We start from the raw sequence: 20,115 nt of genomic DNA on the forward strand, positions 1-20,115 counted from the left end.
AGGCAAGGCCTTCAAGACGCACCCACACGTGCATGTTCGAATGGCGACAGGTGTGCACAGAGAGAAAGAGGGAGGGAGGGGAGGGGAGATGCCCGAGGAACAACCAGGCCAAGTGTCAATACCAGTCTTTCCTTGAACATGTTTCAGCTTGGTCGGCATGGATGGAAGAGTGTTAAAAAAACAAACAAAAACAACAACAGAAATCAACCAACAACCTCGGAATTAACTTTCTTGATACCAAAGTCATAGTGTCTTGTGGCCAACATGTTCTGTCGGTGGTGTGTGTGTATGTGCGTGCACGCACGCGATGAAAGAGAGGGGAGAGAAAGTGAATATGAGAGAGTGTGTGTACGAGCGCACATAACTGTTTGTGTGTGTTGTGTGAGAGAGAGAGAGTGCTGGTATGATCATGTATGAGTTTATGCAAGCAAGCACGTGTATGGTCATGTTTGTTTACATGGGCAGGTATGTGCTAGCATTGTACATACATACATAGACATTACACACACAGAGATATATTTATTTCAGCAAGCGCACAAGCGTCAGTGTTTTTCCTATCTGTTTTAGTGTAATAACCAGATGCAGTCTTAACACACTCTGTGTGTGTGTGAGAGAGAGAGAAAGGGGGAGAATGAGTGTGTGTTGTTTAAGAGTATACTGTCCGCTTACACAGCTCAGGTGGTTGAATGTTGGCCTGTGAGTGAGTACGTATGTGTGTGACCATATATGGGAGTTTATGTGTGTGTGTGTTTGTGTCACTGTGTGTGTGTGTGTGTGCGCGCGCGCGCGCTCTCGCGCGTGTATATCCTCAGTGTTGGAGTTCAGTTAATTCCGAACAAAGAAGTAAATAAACGCATGACTGAAAACGCAAGAAAGATGAAAAAAAAAGTTCGACTGGCTTAAGGGAGATTTCATACAAACAGTAAAAACTACCGCGTACAAGTTATTGATAACTTATACACAAGGCGTTTTATTTCCCCGCAAAACAATCAGAAGGGAAAAAGGAATGTCACTGACAAACTACGATAAAATATTCATGAACAACCATTTTGAAAAAAACAAAAACAAAACGTGTTAACATAAGAACTGCACCCCACAGCGACAACGTTGCCTGCATGTGTGTTGATAAGATTGCAAACAATATCTGCGAGGAGAATCCAGACCCAAACAGCTGTTTTCTCACCTGCTTTTCTTCTGTTTTGACTGTTACTATCAAAGGTCGCAGTGGGTAGTTCTTCCTTCTAAAACTGCTCGCCAAAGAGCTTGGAAGCCTTGGAATGTGAATAAGCATTCACACTGCATTAACAGAGCTCGGAAACGCGACAGACCCATTTAAAGAAACGCGATGTCGTCTGCTTGGTGCCCTCTTCGTGAGCATGCGCCACCGGTCACGTGCTTCCGCTTTCTCTTTTTGAAAATTAATTTTCATTTCTTTTTGTTGTTGTTGTTGTTTTATTTCCTTTATTATTATTATTATTTATTATTTATTTTTTTTTACTGTCTTCCAGTTCCAGTAACATTCGCATGACTGAGTCAACATGGATGCGGGAGGGAGTGGAGGAGGAGGGGGGAGGAGGAGGAGGGGCGAGAGGGGTGGATGTTTGTCGTCGCCATATTCTCGACAGGGACAAGGAATAAGAAAGAAAAAACGGTCATCTTCTTCTTTCCCTTTTCTACCACCTTCATCATTGTGAAGAATCTGTAGATTATAAGGGGGGGTTGCCTGTTGTTTGAGTCACTTGTGGTACAGTTTGTGGTACAGGGTGGGGATGGGTGGGGGATGGGGAATCAGATTTGGGACTTAAAGCCTTCCAGGATGGAGCTGAGGCTTTGACCTTAAGGGCGTGAAGCCGATAGGTCGTTAAACTCAACTCTACCAGGGGCTGAGAGCAACCTCAGCAGGAAGGCTGTTCCAATTGGATATTGTCCTGGGGAAGAAGGACTTCTGTATGGAGTCCTGCAGCTGGGAGGATGATATGTTGCTGGATGCGACCGTCGGGTTCCTTTGGGTGCAGAGGGGTTTGGGAGGGTTTGTAGCACGTGTTGATGATGAGGCTTCCGTTGTGGAATTTGTAGAAGTTCATCAGCCGCGCCCTTTTTCCTTCGCTCTTTGAGAGGGGACCACTGAAGGGTCTCCAGCATGTCTTGCACACTGGAGGTTTTCCGATGTCGATGGGTGACCCAGCGGGCAGCTCGGCGTTGGATCGTTTCCAGTTTCCTGATGTCCTTCTCTATGTAGGGGTCCCACACAGAGCTGGCATATTCAAGGGTTGGGCGGACAAATGACAGGTAGGCTTGCTGATTGATGCGCTGGGATCCTACCTTCAGGTTCCTTCTCAGTAGGCCAACAATCTTGTTGGCACGGTTGGAGACACTGGAGATGTGTGTGCTCCAGCTGAGATCAGAAGTGATGGTGACGCCAAGGTACTTAGACCTGCTGACTGTATCGATCGAGGGTGTGGCCCCTGAGAGTATAGTTTGTAGGTAGGGGGTTCCTCTTCCGGTTCACTCGCAGTGTCTGCCATTTGTCTGGATAAAAGCTCATGAGCCACCTCTGCTCCCACTCTGCTTCCATGAACAGATTTTGATGTGACCACGAAACTGTAATGATAATAATGATTACAATAATGATAATAATGATGATGATAATAATAATAATAAAACATGCATAGTAAATCAAACAAACCACCACCAACCATCCGTTCCCTTCACCTCCCTTCTCGCTACACACACACACACACACACACACACACACACACAATTACACGTGCGCTCGTACCGGCACACTCGTACATACGCGCCCACACACATGAGAAAACAAAACAAAAACAAAACAAAAGAGAGAAAACCGGGATGAACAGACGTACTGTACAGACAGACACAAAAGATAAAAGAAAAGAATGAGATATGTAGCTTAACCATATATATTTTTTAATCATTTATTATTATTATCATTATCTTTTTTTTTCACAGCGAATTCCGACTCACTGTGAGGGAGATCTTATTATTAACATCAATATTAAATTCCGCGAAGGTTTCATCCAAGACATAGCCAGGCGCGTCTTCTTCCTCTTTCTCTTCCTTTCTTCCAGTGGTTTATTGTCTGTTCACCTCACTGAGCATGGCTTTTGTGGGTCGTCCAAATGATCCAGAACATCACATGATTGCTGGCCCAGGAATTCTCAGGCCCATAACCCAAAGACCGTATCTGGGAGGTCTTCAATGTTTCGGAAAGAGACAGGTCTAGTGTATGAATCTGGTGTTATTGGGTTGTAGGGTTGACTTTGGAGGTCTTGTTTTTTTGTTTGTTTGTTTTGTTTTTTTGGGGGGAGGGGCGTGGAGGGGTGCAGGTGGGGGTTGTCGTTTTTTGTGTTTTTTTTTTTCTTTTGAGAGGACGCCAGGAGAGAGGAATGAGATGTATGCGTTTGTCACAGTGGAGAGGGAGGTTCTGTGAGTGTGTGTGTGTTGGTGGGGGGGTGGGGGGATGGGGGGGGCGGGGGATTGTGTGCATATGTAGCCTGTATATGTATATATGTATATCTATATACCTACCTACCTCTGTGTGTGTGTGTGTGTGTGTGTGTGTGTGTGAGAGAGAGAGAGAGAGAGAGAGAGAGAGATAGATATGGGTCTCCGTTCATCACCACTCGTTTCTCTCTTTCTTTTCGTTTAAAAAAAACAAACAAAAAAAACAAAAAAAAACAACAAAAAAACACAACAACCTAGAAACAAAATTAGAAAGCATGAATCTTTCCATCTTTGGCAGGCCGCTAAAAGTAATAGCCTTTCTGTTCTTTTCTAGAAATGTCAGCTTTTCTTTTCTTTCTTTTTGGTTGTTGTGAAATTCAGAAAGCATATGAATCTATCAATTCTTGGCAGGCTAGAAAATGATTGCCTTTCTATTTACATGCGAGATAAGAAAAAGAAAAAAAAAGCGAAAAAAAAGCACCTGACTTGTCTGTGTCCGTTCGCGTGACGCCAAAAAATGGTTAAAACACACACACTCACTCACAAGAGAAAACAAAAGAAAGAAAGAAAGAAATTATGCATCTGTTCTAAATCTACTGATTAAACTATGCCCAGAAATATCTAACTATCACGCCTTTCCACAGTGAAGTGTAATCATTATCTTTTCATTTATTTATTTGTGTTGGGTGCTGGAGTAGAGGTAGCTTGGCAAGACATGCATGGACTGTCAACTTTTGTAATGATTTAACCGTCACTGAGAATATGTGTGTGTGTGTGTGTGTGTGTGTGTGTGGACGCTTCAGCCAGGTTGTAGTCATGGTGACTTCCTCCTCGATCGCTACCCATAATTATTATAGCTTAGTTTGTTTCAGTGAGCCCAGCCTTGGTCGTTCTCCTGTGGCAATAGTTTGGGGAGAGTCTTTCAGAGATAGAAACATTTCGATCCTGTTCTTTGTGTGTGTGTGTGTGTGTGTGTGTGTGTGTGTGTGTTGGTTATTGTTTTTGTCTTGTTTTCTTTTGTTTTGGTGTGTGTGTGTGTGTGCGCGCGCGTGTGTGTGCCTGTGTATGCGTTTGTGTTTGTGTGCGCGCGCGTGCCTTACTCAAATGACACGCCGGGAAACGAAATGATGAGCGACTAAATGCAGCTCTCAGTCGGTTCTATCCAGGTAGGCAGCTTGTTGTGCAAATGACTCCGCCTGCGTGTGTAAGATAGCGCCCAGAGCTTTATTCTCAGACCGAAGATAGGCGCTGTTTCAGGTCCCGAATCAATCAATCATTCAATCAATCCACCCTTTATGCAAAGAGAGGAGAGCAGGGTTGTGTGGCATGGGGGAGACGAGGTGGAGGAGAAAGAGAAAGGAAGGAAGGAGGAAAAAAGGAAGGAAGGAAGGAAGAAAGGAGACATGAAAAACAAAGGGAAAATAAAGGGGGGGAGGGGGGAGAAAAAAAAGATAATACATACAAACTTAAACACACACACACAAACACCACCACCAACAACAAAACACACCTCAGCATCGCCTTTCAAAGAAACATCATCACCCACAAACAAAGAATCCATTGAAAAGTAATGTATTTAATCAACGACAGGAAATACAACTTCTACATGTACAATGCCCCCACCAAAAAAACCCCACCCTCCCCCCCATCTTCAGCCACAACCATTGTCCTTGGACAAAAACGTTGGAAAGAATGTTCACTTTCACACACACACACACACAAACACACACACAGACACGCACACACACACTGGCACGCACACACCCGTACAAACACACACACAGAAACACACACACGCTGGAGAAACTGCTATCAAACTGGAAGGGAAGAATGACAGAAAGGAAAAGAAAAGGGGATGGGGGGAGGGCAGAAAACAAACAAACAAGCAAACAAACAAAAAACCAACAACCAGACAATGAAAGATGAGGAGAAGAAATGACCAGGTGAGAGAGAGAGAAGGAGAGGGGTGGGTGGGGGGAGGGAGAGAGAGAGAGAGAGAGAGAGAGAGAGAGAGAGAGAGAGAGAGAGAGAGACAAAGAAACAGACAGACAGACAGACAGACGAGGGCGCATAGTGAAATCTTCGCGTACTCTGCTACAAGAGAACACGTCGCCGTGACGGATGACGTACTATTTGCATCAGCACAACTGACACTGCTACACACATACCTCAAACAGGAAGATGCGGGAATGAGGAACACGGCGTGATGACGTAACAAACTGCTTGGGTTTTAATTCATTATTACGTGGATAACACACACACACACACATACACACGTGGATCACACACAAACGCATAGATCACACACACACACACACACACACACACGTCGATCACACACACACACACACACACACACACACGCGTACGTACATCACAAACACGTAGATAACACACAAACGCAGACCACAAAACGTAGACTACACACACGCACGCACACACACACACACACGTACATCACACATCTGTTTCATACGAGGGAGATGAAAGGACAGAGAGTGGGGATGGGGGAAGGTGGCATGGTAAAACGGGCAAGCTGGAAGGGGGGGGGGGAGGGGAGATGGGGGGGAGGGGAGGGGCAGGCGAGGGTGTTTGGTCAGAGGGAGGCGAGGGAGGAAGTAGCGGTGAGGGTGGGTGTGGGTGTGTGGAAGGAAGGGGTGTATGACGGGGCGGAGGGGGGGGGGGGAACTGTGTGTGTAGGTGTGGGTGGAAAGGGCGTAGTGCATCAAGGGAGAAACGATACTGTGAGTCTCATCAAAGAAAACATCTTTATTCATTAACACTCTTCCGTGGAAGATGAATTCCGTATGTTACAATTCGGACACGCACACACGAAGCACACACATCACATCAGATCACCAAAAAACACATATATGATAAATAGGAACAAAAAACAGAACAAACAAACAAACAAACAACAAAATATGAAGGAAAAAAAAAAGCACACACACACAGTGAAAAACAATTTGTTTTATTCATATCTATTTCTTTCTTTCTTTATTATTATTTTTTGTTTCCAAACTAGTAATTTCTAAAGCCCTTGGCTTCTGTACTCAAACCAAAGAAACTCAGTACAGAGCCCGGTAAATCATTAGAATGAACTGAAGTCGTGGCTGCTCCATATTTGTCATAAATATAACTACACCATAAAAAGAGGATGAAAAAAAGGCAGTATCAACTGGAACAACACAGTTTATTCCCCTTTATCACGCCGTTCTCGTACGTTATAGAGGTGAAAATAACAACGACAAACAAACTCTCTTACCCTTGATGAAAAAAACAACAACAAAAAAACAAACAAAATCAATCCATCATCATCCAAACTGACAACTAACGCGATCGCATCATTTTATTTACAATGTTTCGTTTGTCACTTTGTAGGAGGAAAAACAGAAATCAAAACAATATTTGTAGAGACCCAGGCTATTCACACAACCGACAGACCACGAGGAATCTGGTGAACAGTTCTTCTGTGCGGCGCCTCAATGACTCTTCACAGAGTTAAGGGAGAGACGAAAAGAGAATTAAAAAAAAAACCCAAACAAAACAAACACCCCCCCCCCCCCCACACACACAAAAAAACAACCTAAAACAAACACGCACACACACACACACACACACACACACACACACCAACGAAACAAACTTTGACAACAGCAACAACAAGAACAACAACTTCAGGGGAAACAACCACAGCAATATATAGCAGCATGGACATGTTACCACAAACACAGACAATTGTGCGGATAAATCTCCAACATTGTTTTTACAATGTTGTGTTGTTGTTGTTTTTTGTTGTTGTTTTTTTTCTAGTCATTTTCAAACAACATGGAACCATGCCTGATCAGGAAAAAACAAGTCTGCAGTCCAGACACAACCCCACTCTACTGTCATCGATGTGGGGAAAAAAACAACACACAATTAAACCAAAACAACAAAATTGAACCAAAACACCAACCCACCAACTACACCTGAACATCCACCCAAAGACACACACACACACACCATTCGAGTTCACATTATTATGTGGATAAAAACAAACAAACAAAAAAAAAAACACCAACCAACCAACCAACCAAACGAGGATTTTTTAACGAAGCACAATAAATTCATAAAAAAAACAACAAGAAAAAAGCCAACCAAAAACGTCATAAACAGAAACTCTACACACTCGTTCTCTATTCTCGTTCGTCAGATCTCTGCGAAAAAAGTGATCATCATGTTCAAATTACTATTATGTTTATTTCAATGGTGTTGTCTCGTGGCATAGAAGCATCTCAACAGTGGATCGAGCATTGTGCTGTCTTACACTCTGTGACTGACACCGGCCAGTCTCTTGACCAGGTGTGGACGGTGAAAAAAAGAAAGAAAAAAAGTCAACACAGAACGACTTCATCGTCAGCATTCCCTAAGGCATGAAGAAATCGTAACAGGTGCAGATTACAGACATTCACCGTCAGCCTATTCTCAGGTTTGTAGAAACTGTAACATGTGCTGATTACACAGACATTCATTGACAACTTTTTTCCTTTGTTATGAAGAAATCGTAACAGGTGCTGATTACATCGATTTTCATCCTCGGTTGTTTTTTTGTTTTTTTTTAATAATAAAAAAGAAGGTTATGAAGAAAATCGTAACAGGTGCTGATTACACAGATATTCATCATCAGGTTTTCATTAGTTATGCACAAATCGTAACAGATGCTGATTATAATTTATTGATAATCATCCACAGTTATTGTTGTTTTTTAAGTTATGAAGAAATCGTAACAAGTGACATTCATCGTCAGCTTTTCCCTATTTATGGAGAAATCGTAACAAGTGCTGATTACACTGATATTCATCGTCAGCTTTTTTCTTTTCTTTTTTTTTTTTTAATTCATGGAGAAATTGTAACAAGTACAGACTGCGTTGACATTCATCATCAACTTTCCTTAGAAATTGTAACAGGTGCTGATTACACTGATATTCATCCTCAGTTGTTGGTTGTTTTTCTTTTTTGTCATGAAGAAATGAAACAAGTGCTGATTACACAGATAGTCATCGTCAGTTTCTCCTTCATTATGAAGAAATCGTAACAAGTGCTGATCACACTGATATCAAGCACCAGCTTTTTCTTAGTTATGAAGAAAGAAATCGTAACAAGCGCCGATTACACAGATATTCATCACCAGGCTTTCCTTTGTTATGAAGAAATTGTTACAGGTGCTGGTTACGTTGATATTCATCCTCAAGAAATCGTAACAAGTGGTGATTACGTTGATAATTCATTGTCAGCTTTTCCCTAGTTATGAAGAAATTGTTACAGGTGCTGGTTACGTTGATATTCATCTTCAAGAAATCGTAACAAGTGGTGATTACGTTGATAATTCATCGTCAGTTTCAGTTTCAGTAGCTCAAGGAGGCGTCACTGCGTTCGGACAAATCCATATACGCTACACCACATCTGCCAAGCAGATGCCTGACCAGCAGCGTAACCCAGCGCGCTTAGTCAGGCCTCATCGTCAGCTTTGCCTTAGTTATGAAGAAATTGTTACAGGTGCTGGTTACGTTGATATTCATCAGTCCTCAAGAAATCGTAACAAGTGGTGACTACGTTGATAATTCATCGTCAGCTTTTCCTTAGTAATGAAGAAATTGTTACAGGTGCTGGTTACGTTGATATCCATCCTGAAGAAATCGTAACAAGTGGTGACTACGTTGATAAATCATCATCAGCTTTTCCTTAGTTATGAAGAAATTGTTACAGGTGCTGGTTACGTTGATATCCATCCTGAAGAAATCGTAACAAGTGGTGACTACGTTGATAAATCATCGTCAGCTTTTCCTTCATTATGAAGAAATCGTAACAAGTGCTGATAACAATAAGAATAAATCCTTTCTTGTCAACCGGCCGTGTATACTTGGTGGTGTTCTCACACTGCATTCTTGTTGTGGGAGCCCTGAGTCAGCCCTCGATCTGAGCCGGAGGAACAAAAAACAAGCAACAATATGGCTTGGGTAGTTCGTTCATATTGTGCTCACTGCACTGAAATAGTTCATACTGCAGAGGTGCAAAGGGTGATGCTACTTGAAGGATTGTCCTTGTGCAAGTATTTTCATTCAGTTTAAAGCGAAAGTAACGAGACATATGAAACCAAACAGAAACAAAATGAGCAACAACAACAAAAAGAAAACCACCCCCACACCTCACACACAAACAGGGCAAGATTTCACTTTTGTTCTTCCTCTTTTTTATGAACAAAACAATGAAAGATTGTGTGTTTGACTGTCTCTGTAAATGGTGTGTGTGTGTGTGTGTGTGTGCGCGCGCGCGCGTGTGCATGCAACAGCGTGTTTTAGTGCGTGCGTCGCATCTGTGAGTGGGTGCATTTGTGCAGGCTTGTGTGTGTGTGTGTGTGTGTGTGTGTGTGTGTGTGTGTGTGTGTTTGGTGCCACGGGAGCGAAAGATGGATGGATGTGAGCGCGCACGTCCTGGCAATTTAGCAGGTCCATTATTTGCTTCAGTTCGCCATTCATTTCTTCATTTCACAAGCAAATAAAAATTTAGAGAGAGAGAGAGAGAAAGAGGGGACAAGACAATGTTGTATTGAACCAGGCCTTCTGCCCATGTCAAAGGGGTGGTGGTTCATAATGGGGCGAGAGAGAGAGAGAGAGAGAGAGAGAGAGGGAGGGAGGGAGGAGGGAGGGAGGGAGAGAGAAACAAAGTAACAACCTGCAGTTAACATCGGTGCACATTTGGTACATATGCAGCATTGCATACGTATTGCCTTGTTCTTCAAGATTCTCATTCTTCCTCACACTTTTCTCTTCCATGTTTCCATCATTCTGTTATGAATGTGCGCGGCAGGCTGTGGTGGTCATGACACGACTCCCGCACTTTCACACAGACAGACAGACAAACACACACACACACACACACAGCGCCAGCATAGATGCACATATTATGTAGATTTGCATATTTCGAGAACGTGTGCGCGCGGGTGCGTGCGTGGGGACTGTGTGTGTGTGTGTGTGTGTGTGTGTGTGTGTGTGTGTCTATGAGTGAATGCGTGTTCATCATGGTCTAAAACTGATCCGAACACGTTACCCCACGATTTATACTGGCCCGACAACGTAGATGTGAGAATATCCACCGAATGCTCCTAAATCAGCAGCTGCACAGAACGGGACATGTGAACACGGCCAAACAGCGCTGTCAGACAGCCAGACACGAAGAAAGCACTGCTGGAACAGACCGCCTCTTTGGGCCAGCAGCCATGCTCACGCACTTTCCCATTCATCAGACTGTAACACAGTGTGGTGAAACTATCTTCTGGTAAAAAAACATAAGCAAGCATCTATCAATTCTGTGTTCTGGTAAAAAATAAGCAAGCATCTATATCAACTCTGAGTTCATGGGTTCATGAAGTAACGCCGTTTTAAAAGCAGACTGCACTCAATCCTCAAATCTGCAATGCTAATGGCTCTATTTTATCTTATTTTATTTTTTGGCCCTGTAGACTACTGAACAATCAGCGCCGTTTTCACATGGTGTGGACTTAAACTAAAGACAGGGCTCATGACATCTCCCTTAGACATTTTCTGGTTCTTGATCTGGATTGGTACATCGCAGAAGCCACCACTGGATCTTGTCTCGACGGAAACTGGGGTCGCGCAAAGCAGATCAGTCTGAGAGACAACTTGGGACCCTCGACTGTGAAGACCCCAACTGAGGAGGTTGTCACAGCACCTTATGGAACTTTGTTCCAATCCAGTGCAGTTCTGACGAAAAACAAACATGGGTATCGGTATTGCTCAGTATTTGTGTCTTGAGGAATCCCCCGAGCATCGCTTTTCCCAAGGAAATAGTCTTCTTCTTCTTCTTGCAAATGCTTGCTTGTACTCAGTCCACTAGCTGCCATGCCATGATGAATGAAAAATTGAATGTATGTGTATGTGTGAACAGTAAGTGCGTGTGTGTGTTTGAGTGTGTGGGCGTGAATGTGTACGTATGTTTTTGTTGCTTGTTTTATAATTTTGTGTGTGTGTGTGTGTGTGATTGTGTGTGTGTGTGTGTGTGTGTGTGTGTGTGTGTGTGTGTAAGTACCTACGTACATGTAATGTACCAATTGTTCCAGTTTTTCATCGCTTTGTTACCTTTAATAGACTATTCAAGTTCCTATTCTTATTCGTCGTTCTTATTATTTTATTTTATTTCAGTTTATTTCTTTATTTTTATGTTTTGTGTCGTTCGTTCTTTATTTTTTATGTTTTGTGTTGTTAAATGGGCAGAATTGTAAAAAGGCCTTTACTGTGCCTAATTCTTTACCCATTAAAGATTCATTCATTCATTCATTCTTCTGCGTTCCCCAGGTCATGCTGTCAGATGATAAATCCGGTCCGCAGTGCAGCAGGTGGTTCCCAGATCTCGTGGAGTTCCACCGTACAAGGAACGAAAAATAACGATTCTTTGAAGAAACGTGATTTGTTCACTTTTTTTTTCTATCCTCGCCTGTTTTCTACAAACGAAACGGTCAAGCTTCCCACAGCAAACATCTTATGGAAGAGACTTAACTCTCTTCAACCAGCAACGAGCAAAACATGAGCGTGACAGACAACTCTGATGACATCGCCTTGGGAATGACTGAAAGCAAACATCGTACAATGGAAATTTTCGTCGCAAACTTTTTTTTTTTTCTCTCTCTCTCTCTCTCTTTTTTTCTTCATTCCCCTCCTCCCACCCCGAACATTTAACCAGCAGCAACAGCGTAATTTTCCTCTGGTGATAACAAAACACTGTACATTTTCCTTTCAGCAATGGAGCTTCCCCGAGAGATGGATAACAGGAGACGGTTCACTACCAATCGACAGCGGGTTTGTTGTTTTCATTTATCTATTTTAGAATATGAAAGCTGGCTGTTCTACACACCAGAAAGGGTTATTAAATATCATGAAAAAATATACAAGACTTTAAAGAACTGAACCCTTTCCATAACCTCACTGGCCAGACCAACCTGTGTTGGTTTTGTGCTTTTTCCAGCTGTGTGTGAGGAACAGACGACATACGCCTATGGACGTCACGTCCACATTGTATATAAACAGAATTCCTACCCCTACCCTTGGTTGTACTCTCCAGTTCACCCTTCAGTCCTCTCTGTCTCTGATTGGTCAGATTGTCAGTCAGTCATACCCCGAAATGTCTTCATCGACATGATTCTTCCAACTTAATCAAAAAACCGTGCACGTCCAATATTCCCCCAACCCACCCCCTACCATCCATCCACTAGTGATTTCTGGAATAATACACAAAACAATCCTACTGTCTGTAAAGTCGTTAAACGGTTGTTGGTTATTAATCAAGAAAAAGCTGATTGGTGAATGACAATCGTCAGTATGCGTCCTTGGTTAGGAAAAGGTTAAGTCCCACAGGCTTTTACAGCTGTCTGGGCGGTGAATTCACATCCACCGTGTCCTCCATCGCTTTAAAGCCTGTATTTCCAGAATCATTGGAAGCAAGCGGCAGTAGAACGTTTCGATTGGATGAAAAATAGCAATTTTCTTATGAAAACGACAGTAGTAGCTTGAAATTCTTCTTTTAGAAAAAAAAACCTTTTTCTTTTGTCGACTCTTCAGCAACTTTTTAAAACAATTTGTTTATTTAAAAGAAGTAAGTGAATGTGTCCTTTAAACGCAGAAGTCTGCAACGAAAACATTTTTCCTTGTGTGACACACTGTTCTAACGCTATGTTCTGGTAAAAAAGAAGATTAACAAGCAGCTGTCAATTCTGTACAGATGAGTTCATAAAAAAAGCGACCTTTTACTTTAAATGACAAGATGATTCTTGAGGACCTACAAACACAGACGAAACCACTGTTATAACCTGGAAACAGGTTTCTTTACAAAGGCCTATTGGCTAACACTAGACCTTCCATATTTTGTATCGCCGGCGTCTGGAACTTTTTTGGGGTGTGGGTGGGTGGGTGGGTAAAGATGAATGAAAAGCAGACCTCCAAAACCCATTCTCTCTTCCCACTGGATCTAGATCCAAGCAGGCTGACAATACCACAAAAATAAACAAAAAATCCACATAAGTGCTTTAAGAAAAAGGGATAGAGAGAGAAAGTATATAAAAAAAGGAGTCTTTCTGATTTGTGTGTCCGACCACAGAGAAAGGGAAAGCAGCCTTCACGTCCCCAGAGGATCACCAGTACTGTACATGGACTGCACACCATCCCTGATCAGCTGGTTACGAGTCAAACACACGCATGGCAATCCCCATCTCTCTCTCTCTCTCTCTCTCTCTCATACACACACATCAGCGCGCGAGAGGGCACGCATGCACTGCAACCCAAATAAATATATCATACGCACACACACACACACGCAAACACACACACACACACACTATATATATATATATATATATATATCTCAAACACATCACATAATCAATCATTGTAAGTTCTAATGCTCTAAGTAAATTTTAAAAAAGGTGATATCCAAGCGTAAAACACACACATACACACAACACATTAAACACGGACATACACATACTACATATACACTCACACACACACACACACACACACACACACACACACACACACACTAGTTTACCCCAGACCTAAGTTTTAACAGTGATTAAGTCTACTGAAAAAAAGGTGATCCAAAGAGTCCACCAAAAAACACCCCACAGATGCACTCATTCACCTGTCTCCACACCACCGTCACCCACCCCACCCCCCAACAAACAAACAAAACACACACCCTACTAACTCACATACTGACAGCATAATCGGAGAGCCTTGGGGCAGAAGGGATGGGGGTTGGGTGTGGGGGCGCGGGGGGGGGATAGGGTCTGGGGTTCGGAGGAGGGAGGGTGGGGGGGCAGAAAAAAATCGTCTCAAGCATCAACATCACCTCATATAAAACAACCAAAAAACGACCAAGAAAAACAAATCACACTGGGCACAGGTGTTATCAGCAGTCATCACACCTGCCACCCCCCAAAAAACCCCACAAAACCACATTACTGGAACGGTTCCGAAGACAGCCTCCTCACTGAAATGGTTTTTCGTTCTTTTTGTTTTCCCCTTCTTTTTCACTTTTCTGTTTTAGGTGTTTGTCGATGAGCCCTAAAAAAGGGGGGGGCTCAACCTTCGATTTACTGAAATTTGAAGATTATTTAAAGCCTTCTCTCTCTCTCTCTCAAATGAAGGGGTTGGAAAGAAAAAAAAATCATTCGCCTGCATGCCCAAAAACAACAACAACAAAACACACAGACAAAAACCAATATAAACCTGATTTCCTTTGTGAGGTTTTTACCAAAAAATGCAGCCTTAAAAAACAAAAATTATATATATATATATATATATATATATATATATATATATATCTATATATATACACACACACTCCAATTTTGGGGGGTGAGGGTGGGGGTGGATTGAAATCGAAGATCTTTCCCCATCCATTCCTCTATTCTTCATCCTCCTCCCGAAACCCTACTCAGTTCTTTCTGACATCCACGTATCTTCTGTTGTTCCAGGTTGTCAACAACCCCCCCCTCCCAAAAAAACAACACAAACAAACAAATACACACACAAAAACAAACAACCCAAACCCCAAAGGTTTTCTAACTCGACATTCCCTTTTCGCATATCCTGATGTGGGGAAAAAAACAAAACAAAACAAAACAAACAAACAAACATACAGAAAATCAAAGGTTTTCATAACTCCACATTTTCTTTCCGCATATCCACATGTGGGGGTTGTGCCCCCGCCCTGCCTCCATGCTCCTCACTCCCCCAACCTTTCTCAAGTCATTTCCCCTTCCAAACTATTCAGATTAGTGTGGTGGTGGTGGTAGTATTTTTCCACACAAGCCCACCCCCCTCCTTTCAATCTTTATGAACCCCCCCCTTTTTTTTTTCTTCTTCAAGAATATTCGAACTTGTGTGAGCGTGTGCTTTTTTTTTCTTTCCCCCGTAACTCGTTTCCGAAGCCACATTTTTGGCGATGAAAATATTGGTGAAAAAACCCCCCCACCCAAAACATCAACAACAACAACCCCCCAAAAAAAACCCCAAAACAAAACAAAAAAAACAAAAAACAACAAAACACACACGAGTTAAAAAAAAAAAAAAAAAAAAAAGCCGGGAGACGTCGCACCGATCTCAAATCAGTCCAACATAATGATATATTATCTTTTTTTTTCTTTTTTTCTTTTTTTGCAGCCACACCACGCCTCCACCCCCCCTCCCCAACCCTTCCCCCAAAGCTCCCCTCAACCTCGCCCCCCCTCCCTGCCCCTCCCCTCATCCACCCCCTCTCCATCCCCCTCCCCAAGCCGCCCACACAACAACAGTCCTGGCATCCACGCCTCCTCGTCCTCACTGAAAACAAACTTGCTGACTGACTGCCGGACTTCCGGACTACCCCCCTTTTCTCTCCGCGATGTATTTGAGGAGTCCCGCCATAATCTTGTCTTGGTCCACGTACTCGAGGATGTGGGGAGCGTTCATGAGGACGCCGATGGTGCCGCTGATGGTGACGGTGAGGAAGATGTACAGCAGCAGGCGGTCCAGCACGCGGGCCACGTACTTCCAGTCATCCAGCACCTGCCGTGCGCAACACACACAACATTTCAAAATTTGATTTCCTTTGTTCATCCCTTTCACCACTAAACATGAAAAAATAACAATAACCCCCTCCCCCCCCCCCCCACCCAAAAAAAAAAGAAGAAAAAAAAGAAAAGAAAAACAACAAAACAAACAAAACGAAACAACAACAAACAAAAAAGCAAAACAAAACAAAAACAACAACAAGAAGCAAAAAAGCAACAACACGAACTGTATCAACAACACTCACGTAGCGAATACAATGTAAAATCCTAAAAAAAAAAAAAAAAAAAAAAAATGCACACACATGCTCAAAACATACCAAAACCGCTTAGGAATATTTCGGCAGAAAGTAATAAAATAAAACAACAACCTCTTACATTGGTATACTCATCGAAGGCAGTTCTGTGAAAATAAACTTACCATTTTAATTGCTAAGTTATACTCTTTCTAACAAACATTTACCATCTTTATTATGTTTCCCCTCCTTTATTTGTATTTGTATTTCTTTTTATCACAACAGATTTCTCTGCGTGAAATTCGGGTTGCTCTCCCCAGGGAGAGCGCGTTGCTATGCTACAGCGCCACACATTTATTGTATTTTTTCCTGCGTGCAGTTTTATTTGTTTTTCCTATCGAAGTGGATTTTTCTACAGAATTTTGCCAGGAACTACCCTTTTGTTGCCGTGGGTTCTTTGACTTGCACTAAGTGCATGCTGCACACGGGACCTCGGTTTATCGTCTCATCCGAATGACTAGCGTCCAGACCATCTCTCAAGGTCTAGTGGAGGGGGAGAAAATATCTGCGGCTGAGCCGTGATTCGAACCAGCGTGCTCAGATTGTCTCGCTTCCTAAGCGGACGCGTTACCTCTAGGCCATCAATCCACTACACTGAAAGGAAACGTTTTCTCGAATTTGAAGACATCGGTGTACAAAACTTACAACCTGACGTGGGAAAAAGCACTGGGGAATCAGTTCATGTCGTCAACTATGTACACGCACACTGACAGTGATTTCATTTGCAAAGGCCACCGACCCCTACTCAAAAGGGGCGTGTCACATCAGTGTGTGGGACAGGGGTGAGGGGAGTGTGGGAGAAGGGGTTGGGGGCCAAATAAATCAACACTGTTCATTCCTTTACCTTCTCCAATGGTCCTGTAAACCAACCATCTCGGCTCGAAGACGGCAGTCAGTAGTATGTATAGAAGCTTTGTCTGTGGCATGTACGTGAAGGAAATGACATTTTCAAAAAAGTCACAGAAGATGAGAGAGTTCTTCTAGAAAGGAGGTATGGTAAGGGACATATGCAAATAAAGAACAAAACAACAAACAGAAAATTAAACAAATATTCTTAATGCGTTGTCAGAATTTACACACCCACCGGACATCTCAGAATTAGGGTTTCATCTCTAAGTTTCAGTGCGCAGAATACATACCTTTCAACCTTCCTCATCTCTAAGACGTCGATGTTGTGTAACAGACTGTGCAATGTACTTTCACTGTCGTAATTTACAACTTGTCTCAGGTGCTTGTGCCCCTCCCCACGCCGCCCCCCCACCGCCCCCCCTCTGCGTTCCCCCTCCCATCCCCGACACAGACACAGATACAAAACACACACACGTTGAGAGAAATTCAAGACTAAAAATATCTTACTCGTTTGGAAGGCCCTAGCTCCCGTATGAAGAGGGGCAACAAGATTTATTAACAAAAAAACTCCATTCAGACAGGTACAACAGGTCCTTCCAAGACGGTTGGAGAGAGAAGAGAGAGTGAGAGAGAGAGAGAGAGTGGGGAGAGAGAAGGAGAGGGGAGAGAGACAGAGGGGATGGGAGGGATATAATGAGAGGGAGAGAGAGGAGAAGGGGCGAGGGAGGGACAGAGGGGTATGGGAGAGAGACAAGACAAGACTAGACAAGGCAATATTCTTTATTTCTACACCCAGTCCTCCGTCCTAAACAATACTATATAAAGGCATAAGCATGGAGGAACTCGGTACACCCTGGTCACATTTTCTCCAGTACCTGCCAGACAACATTCAAGGTGTGATTTAATGTGGAGTGGTGGCCTAGTGAAAACATGTCCGGAGAATCCGAGCGTAAGAGATCGAATCCCACACTTGCCAGAATTTTCTTCCCCCCTCCATCAGACTTTGTAAGTATTCAAATCAGTAACCCCCCCCCCCAAAAAAAAACAAACAAACAACCCCACCACCACAACAACAAACAACCAAAAAACAAACAAAAAAAACAACCCCAAACAAACAAACAAAAAACAACAAAAAACTGCCATCCTTTTAAGGATATGGAGAATTACGAACATACAAACAACAAACAAACACACAAAATACGCTACAACTAAAAATGAAAACATAAACATGAAAAATAACCAATACAATTTAATAAACATACATAAATATGAAATGTAACTAATAACTGATCTGTGTTAGCAACGCTCACGTAGCGAATGCAATGTAAAATGTCCAAAGTGCAAACAAACGTTCAAAGCACGTAAAAGTAATCCATAAAATTGCCTGGTAATTTTACGGTGAGAGTATATATAAAACCACCTCTTACCTCGGTATACTCTTCGAAACTAGAAGCTATGAAGTTTGGCTTCTCAGGTCTCCGCACTCAGCTCTTTCAAGTCTGGTCTTAAAACCCACCTCTTCACAAGATAGCCTACCTTCCCTACCTCTTCCTTGTCTTCAGTTTCTTCAGTTTTAGAGTAATGCATGCGTGTGAATGACTGGTGTGACAGCGCTTAGATTTGTCTCTGCACAAGATTCAGCGCTATATAAATACTATTACCATCATCATTATTATTATTAATGGTGAAGGTATCTTTCAAGCTGACATTTGCCATCTTCATGAATTTTGTTTTTGAAAGCAAACTTTTCTTTTCTCGAATTTCAATACATCAATGCACAAAAACAAAAAAAAAAACCAAAAAAAAACAAAAAACCTGCACGATCTCGGACGGAAATTCGCTGGGGAATCAATTATTGTCATAAATTACCACGATGAGGACATTCCATAATGAACGGAAACTAATCTTCAGTCACTGACAACTTACACACAAAGCCAGGGGCCAGACACTTGAAGATTCTAATGTCATCAAACAAAAGGTTCTATTGACTTGTGGGTGAGTTAGTGGGGAGGATACAGGCAAGATTTTGCAGCTACAATAAAATAGGAATTAATTCCACTGATAAGTGAGGACACACGAAGTAATATGAAGTTAACTCTCTCCATACGAACGGCGAAAGAGACGACGTAAACAGCGTTTCACCCCAATTACCACCATCAAAATATTGCAAGCGGAAGGCTCTTATACTGAAGAGGTGAATGTTGACAAAGAATACCACAATTCTGACGACGGAAGCTAAAGGTTGGGTCATTCAGACGCCTACTGGACATCCGAGGGGTCTGTGTAGAGAAGAAAGAGGACTGGCCGTACTGAGTTAGTTAATAGTGACCAGACACAGAAACTGAGAGAGTGAGAGTGGGCGAGGGGGCCTCAGGACTCAGGATGACGAGCGCGTGAGCCAAGCGGTTAAAGTGTTCAGACTTTTCAACCTGAGAGTACAAGGATCGAATCTTCGTCACGGCGCCTGGTGGATCAAGGATGGAGATTTTCCCCGCGATCTCCCAAGTCAGAACAAGTGCGAAAGTGATAGTGCCTTCGCCGTGAATACGCATGCTGGAGATCAAATGCGCACGTTTAAGATCCCGTGATCCATGTCGACGTTCGGTGTGCTACGGAAACAAAAACATATCAACCATACACACACCCTAAAATGGAGTATGGTTGCCTTCATGCCAGGGTAAGAAGAAATAAACAGTCATGCACGTAAAACCCCACTCGTACACAGTACACACACACACACACACACACACATATATATATATATATATATGTGTGTGTGTGTGTGTGTGTGTGTGTGTGTGTGTGTGAACGAGAACGTGGGAGTTGCAGCCCAAGAACGCAGAATAAGAACCCAGGATGGTTCAATTGTCATGTCATTCGTCCATGCAATAAAGTAAG

General features: G+C 42.7%; 1 protein-coding gene and 1 long non-coding RNA gene across 3 annotated transcripts in view; one reads left to right on the top strand and one right to left on the bottom strand.

Annotated features, from left to right (window-relative positions):
• The first annotated feature begins 7,076 nt into the window (after positions 1-7,076).
• LOC143297166 (uncharacterized) lies at positions 7,077-9,643 on the top strand. Its single transcript, XR_013057219.1, has 2 exons — positions 7,077-8,672; positions 8,776-9,643. It is a non-coding gene; the product is annotated as an uncharacterized LOC143297166 (long non-coding RNA).
• Positions 9,644-15,635: 5,992 nt separating this feature from the next.
• LOC143296944 (acetylcholine receptor subunit beta-like 1) overlaps positions 15,636-20,115 on the bottom strand; it is a 138,176-nt gene continuing 133,696 nt past the window's right edge. Inside the window, exon 6 of one of the 2 annotated variants that reach the window (XM_076608987.1) lies at positions 15,636-16,070. In XM_076608987.1, coding sequence (XP_076465102.1) covers positions 15,885-16,070 — 186 coding nt within the window. In that variant the 3' untranslated portion in view covers positions 15,636-15,884. The remainder of the gene's footprint in view (positions 16,071-20,115) is intronic. The other variant, XM_076608986.1, reaches the window with a different exon arrangement.

The sequence above is a fragment of the Babylonia areolata genome, chromosome 22 (genome assembly GCF_041734735.1).
Source record: "Babylonia areolata isolate BAREFJ2019XMU chromosome 22, ASM4173473v1, whole genome shotgun sequence".
NCBI lineage: Eukaryota > Metazoa > Mollusca > Gastropoda > Neogastropoda > Buccinidae > Babylonia > Babylonia areolata.